Source organism: Salmo trutta, chromosome 22 (assembly GCF_901001165.1).
Source record: "Salmo trutta chromosome 22, fSalTru1.1, whole genome shotgun sequence".
NCBI lineage: Eukaryota > Metazoa > Chordata > Actinopteri > Salmoniformes > Salmonidae > Salmo > Salmo trutta.
The window spans coordinates 47771246-47777778 of NC_042978.1; the positions used below are offsets into that span (position 1 = coordinate 47771246).

Genomic DNA, 6533 nt, shown 5'->3' on the forward strand with positions numbered 1-6533 from the left:
TAATGCCACATTCATATACTATTCGGGAACTAGCAAACTCGAAGAAATGTCAGACTTGCTAACAGGTTGTAGTTATACACGTGCTGCATTCAATCAGTTAACAAGTCAAACATTTCTGAGTTTCAGAATTCCGACTAGTACTTGAACGCGGCACAATGGTGTTTTTCAAGACAACTGGGAACTCAAAAGGGTCGGAAAATCGGAGCTTTAGTACCCGAGTTGGAATTCCCGAGCTGGATGACTGGTTGTAAATATTTTTTTCCCAGTTGGAGCTCGTTTAATCCCGAGTTCCCCACGCACTGAAATCAGACTCATTAGGGACGAACGTCACGTAGGAGCGACGTCATTTGACGCAAGACAACGGCGCAAAGGGGCGTTTCGTTTCCTAGGTAACAGTCGGAGCGTGCCTTGTTGCTGCACCTTAACCCCTTGTAGAAGGCAGCTCTCCACCCATCACACAGTTTTTCTGTGCAAACTAGCGAACACCACATGCATTATTCGTGCAAATTACTTTTTTTTTTTGTAAAGTTGTACCTCTAGAAACCTTTAACTGAAATATTGCAAATTTGAGAAAAGTGACAATAAATTCACTTCGCAGGAGCAAGCAAGAGCACAAAACAGGGCTACGCCAAGGACAGGTAAGCAAGCAAGCTAGCTACGTAACTTTGAAACTTTCGATATGCTATGATGCATTTTCCGGTAACTCTTTGCTGTCAGATCTAGGTAGCTAGTTACGTCTCGTTCCATTTAGTCCCGTGAGTTTAGCTAGCCACAATCCTAGTTGTGTGTACGTGATCCATGCGGGAAATTGAACTCACGACCCCTAATAATCTTGATTATTGTCCAGTCGTGTTGTCCAGTGCTGCAAGGAAAGACCTATTGAAGCTGCAGCTGGCCCAGAACAGAGTGGGACGTCTTGCTCTTCATTGTAATCAGAGGGCTGATATAAATACTATGAATGCCAGTCTCTCTTGGCTAAGAGTCGAGGAGAGGCTGACAGCATAACTTCTTTTTATAAGAAACATTAATGTGTTGAAAATCCCGAATTGTTTCCATAGTGAATTTACACAACACACACACACTTATCCCACCAGACATGCCACCAGGGGTCTTTTCACAGTCCCCAAATCCAGAACAAATTCAAGAAAGCGTACACTATTACATAGAGCCCTTATTGCTTGGAACTTCCATCTCATATTGCTCAAATGAAGAGCAAACCTGTTTTCAAAAACCAGATCAAGCAACACCTCACACCTCTCCCCTATTTGACCTAGACAGTTTGTGTATATGCATTGATATGTAGGCTGTGTGCCTTTAAAAAAAATGTATGTATTTAGTTCTGTCCTTGAGCTGTTATTGTCTATTGATGTTCTGTATTATGTCTCATGTTTTGGAAGAGTAGCTGCTGATTTTGCAACAGCTAATGGGGATCCTAATAAAATACACCCCCAAAAAATACCCTTGGCGTTGCTAGCTAGCGCCTCCCTCATATCAACTGCCACACATGACCAGTGAAATCCCTCATGAAATGAAGGCGGTGAGCTGTTGTTCTCTCACCTGTTGAAAGGATAGCAACAAGGATGCAGCAACGATCCTGTTTGTTTGTGTTTTGTAAGGCCGGCTACATTGGAACAATGGATTCTTATGAGCTGATCTGTTTACTTCATTAACTCCAAGGAGACAAGTCTATTAAGCTGCACTTAACACCAGTGCTGTGCCACGTGCAGTCATTCTTCTCCAGGTGTTTATTGAAAACAAGATGAGTTATTACCACCAGTTAATGTTTGAGTTCAAGGTGAAGAAGCCCGGATGTGGAGGTCCTGGGCTGGTGCGGTTGTGAGGCTGTGTTGGACGTACTGCCAAATTTTCGAAAATGACCTTGGAGGCGGCTTATGGTAGACAAATGAACATTAAATTCTCTGGCAACAGCTCTGGTGGATATTCCTGCAGTCAGCATTCCAATTGCACACTCCCTCAAAACTTGAGACATCTGTGGCATTGTGTTGTGTGACAAAACTGCACATTTTAGAGTGACGACTATTTTCCCCAGCACAAGGTGCACCTGTGTAATGATCATGTTGTTTAATCAGCTTCTTGATATGTAACACCTGTCAGATGGATGGATTATCTTGGCAAATGGGAAATGCGCACTAACAGGGGATGCAAATACATTTGTGCACAAAATTTGAGAAATCTGCTTTTTATGCGCATGGGAAATGTCTGGGATCTTTTTATTTCAGCTCATGAAACATGGGACCAACACTTTACATGTTCAGTGTAAATAGGGTTCTCTTTCTTTCACAGCAACATCTCCTCCAAGGCCCACTACCCCACCTCCTTCCCTGCCAGAGCCTACACCACCATGCCTGGCCAGTTCAGAACCTCCAGTGACCCTCCTGTGTCCAGCCTCCTCTCTTTCCCCTCCTCCTGGAGCCCTGGCCACCTGCACCCCCTACGTTTCCGAGTCCGAACTGAATCCATGGACTGGCGGCGCCTCTCTGCCCTGGATGTGGATCACGTGGCCAGGGAGATGGACGTGGTCGTACTGCAGGAGTACATATCTGCTGTCACCTTCTGTGATGTCACAGGTAACAGAGGCAGGGTTGGTCCTGGGGTCAATTCCATTTCACTTCAGTCAATTGAAAAGCAATGACTTCAATTGGAACTGACCTGACTTTTGTCCATTTTTGTGTGTAAACCTCCCATTTTTTTATTTGCTTATTGGTTTAATGTACCAAACTGTTTTAGATTTAAAATTGACACCAACTCCATCCCTGAAGGTGAGAGGTGTCCCCACTGCCGTAGTCCTGCTGACCCGGCCCTTGTCAAGCTCCTACGTATGTCCCAGCTCAGCACAGAGTACCTGCTGCACTGTCAGGACTACCTGAGCTCCCAGGTGTCTGTGCTGGAGGACCGTCTACAGGGGGCCCTCTCTAAGGCAGACAGAGAGGGAGAGGAGAGGGCCAGGCAGGACTCTGAGCTACAGGCCACTAAACAAGAGAGCAAACTCAGGAAGAAAATGCTAGCCACACAGCAGCTTCTACTACAGGCTAGCTTCAACAACTACCACAAGGTAAACGTTATCTTTGGGCCGTTCCTCCTTTTACCATCCGGATGGACCATCAAATGATATTTTTTTTTATTTCTACCCATCTCCAGAAGTGTCAACTCACTTCTGCGCTTTAATGCTGTCTTGAATTTATTCTTTCAAATTGGCTTGTATACTTGGGTTTAGTATCAAGTGAGCATATTTGTAAATGTCAGTTTGATGAGCTCACAATGTTGTTAAACCCATTTGTCCTCTTGACCAAATAATTTAATTACTGTTACAGTTGTAGTCGGAAGTTTACATACACTTAGGTTGGAGTCATTAAAACTCATTTTTCAACCACTCCACAAATTTCTTGTTAACAAACTATAGTTTTGGCAAGTCGGTCAGGACGTCTACTTTGTGGATGACACAAGTCATTTTTCCAACAATTGTTTACAGACGGATTATTTCACTTATAATTCACTGTATCACAATTCCAGTGGGTCAGAAGTTTACATACACTAAGTTGACTGTGCCTTTAAACAGCTTGGAAAATTCCAGAAAATTATGTCATCGCTTTAGAAGCTTCTGATCGGCTAATTGACATAATTTCAGTCAATTGTAGGTGTACCTGTGGATGTATTTCAAGGCCCACCTTCAAACTCAGTGCCTCTTTGCTTGACATCATGGGAAAATCAAAAGAAATCAGCCAAGACCTCAGAAAAATAATGGTAGACCTCTACAAGTCTGGTTCATCCTTGGGAGCAATTTCCAAAAGCCTGAAGGTACCACGTTCATCTGTACAAACAATAGTACGCAAGTATAAACACCATGGGACCACGCAGCCGTCATACCGCTCAGGAAGGAGACACGTTCTGTCTCCTAGAGATGAACGTACTTTGGTGCGAAAAGTGCAAATCAATCCCAGAACAACAGCAAAGGACCTTGTGGAGATGCTGGAGGAAACAGGTACAAAAGTATCTATATCCACAGTAAAACGAGTCCTATATCGACATAACCTGAAAGGCTGCTCAGCAAGGAAGAAGCCACTGCTCCAAAACCGCCATAAAACAGCCAGACTACGCTTTGCAACTACACATGAGGACAAAGATCATACTTTTTGGAGAAATGTCCTCTGGTCTGATGAAACAAAAATAGAAATGTTTGGCCATAATGACCATCATTATGTTGGAGGAAAAAGGTGGAGGCTTGCAAGCCGAAGAACACCATCCCAACCGTGAAGCATAGGGGTGGCAGCATCATGTTGTGGGGGTGCTTTGCTGCAGGAGGGACTGGTGCACTTCACAAAATAGATGGCATCATGAGGCAGGAAAATTATGTGGATATATTGAAGCAACATCTCAAGACATCAGTCAGGAAGTTAAAGCTTGGTCGCAAATGGATCTTCCAAATGGACAATGACCCCAAGCACACTTCCAAAGTTGTGGCAAAATGGCTTAAGGACAACAAAGTCAAGGTATTGGAGTGGCCATCACAAAGCCCTGACCTCAATCCTATAGAAAATTTGTGGGCAGAACTGAAAAAGCGTGTGCGAGCAAGGAGGCCTACAAACCTGACTCAGTTACACCAGCTCTGTCAAGAGGAATGGGCCAAAATTTACCCAACTTATTGTGGGAAGCTTGTGGAAGGCTACCCGAAACGTTTGACCCAAGATAAACAATTTAAAGGCAATGCTACCAAATACTAATTGAGTGTATGTAAACTTCTGACCCACTGGGAATGTGATGAAATAAATAGAAGCTGAAATAAATCATTCTCACTACTATTATTCTGACATTTCACATTCTTAAAATAAAGTGGTGATCCTAACTGACCTAAGACAGCGGAATATTTACTAGGATTAAATGTCAGGAATTGTGAAAAACTGAGTTTAAATGTATTTGGCTAAGGTGTATGTAAACTTCTGACTTCAATGTAAACGCCCTGACTATCTCTGTACTGTTCCCTCCACCCTGACCGAACTATGATATTTTTCAGTGCCAATGCTGTGAGAAGTCCTTCATCAACTATTCCTACTTACAAGCCCACCTACAGCGCAGGCATCCAGAGCTGACAGACACAGGTTGGTTTGATAACTACACTCCTCAGACTTTTTTTTAGTACCTGATTTACTCTCTTCCCCGTGGCTCAGTTGGTAGAGTGTGGTGTTTGCAACGCCAGGGTTGTGGGTTCGATTTCCACGGGGGGCCAGCACAGAAAAAAAAAAAAAATTGTATGAAATGTATGCATTCACTACTGTAAGTCGCTCTGGATAAGAGCGTCTGCTAAATGACTAAAAATGTAAATGTAAAAAAAATTGTAAGTAGTCAGTCAACACAATGGCTATCATTAAACACACAATGCATTATAAACCACGATTATCTGGTTAGGTTTGAACAGTACTATGTTATGTGATTTAGAGTACATTTTTCAATAATGATATGTTCATTTAGTAGCCACTTAACTCTTTTATCAAAGTTACTTACAGAACTGTGACCATTGAAAGTGGCGCATATGCCCCGTGCAGGAATTTAACCTTCGACCTCATGTTGCCTACCTACATCGTGCTCTAATAGTCACTGAGTGGTTGCATTCCCTACTGTCTGTTGTCCTCTCAGAGTGGCAGATCACTACTGTCTGTTGTCCTCTCCTCTGAGTGGCAGATCACTACTGTCTGTTGTCCTCTCAGAGTGGCAGATCACTACTGTCTGTTGTCCTCTGAGTGGCAGATCACTACTGTCTGTTGTCCTCTCAGAGTGGCAGATCACTACTGTCTGTTGTCCTCTCAGAGTGGCAGATCACTACTGTCTGTTGTCCTCTCCTCAGAGAGGCAGATCACTGTTGTCTGTTGTCCTCTCCTCAGAGAGGCAGATCACTGTTGTCTGTTGTCCTCTCCTCAGAGAGGCAGATCACTGTTGTCTGTTGTCCTCTCCTCAGAGAGGCAGATCACTGCTGTCTGTTGTCCTCTCCTCAGAGAGGCAGATCACTGCTGTCTGTTGTCCTCTCCTCAGAGAGGCAGATCACTGCTGTCTGTTGTCCTCTCCTCAGAGCGGCAGAAGAAGAGGCAGGTGGAACAGATGGAGGATGGGATAGAGGAGCTGAGAGAGAGGCTGAAACTGTCCCAGACTAGACTGGACATCGAGAGGGAAGCAGAGGCCCTTAGAAAACAGCAGGTAACACCATACACAAGCGTATTGCCTACCTTGTGAGTGGGAGGGGAAAGGGTGAAGTCAAGGAGGGGAAAGAAATTAATGGAAGGCAGATGTCAGGAGGTTGAAGCCACTCAGTACGATGAGCCATCGTCAGGAAATGAGCTTATCGAGGTGTCAAGCTCATTGAGGAACTCTCCAAGGGCACCTGGTGGAAGATAGATTACAACAATGTTAAGCTTGAATGGACAAGTGATAGTGACAGCATGGAATTGAAATGAGGAGATGGACAGGTGAGAGAGGGAGAAAAGAAAATCTCCACATAGGATACATTAGTAGTCCTGTTCCACCAC

The 6533-nt window shown here is 44.0% G+C and overlaps 1 protein-coding gene across 1 annotated transcript; it reads left to right on the forward strand.

The window, feature by feature from the left end:
- Positions 1-434: 434 nt before the first annotated feature.
- On the forward strand, positions 435-6329 carry dzip1l (DAZ interacting zinc finger protein 1-like). Its single transcript, XM_029708423.1, has 5 exons — positions 435-638; positions 2305-2588; positions 2781-3073; positions 5030-5114; positions 6080-6329. Exons 2-5 carry the CDS (start codon positions 2363-2365, stop codon positions 6238-6240), a joined length of 765 nt encoding a protein of 254 aa, XP_029564283.1. The 5' UTR covers positions 435-638; positions 2305-2362; the 3' UTR covers positions 6241-6329.
- The last annotated feature ends 204 nt before the right edge of the window (positions 6330-6533 follow it).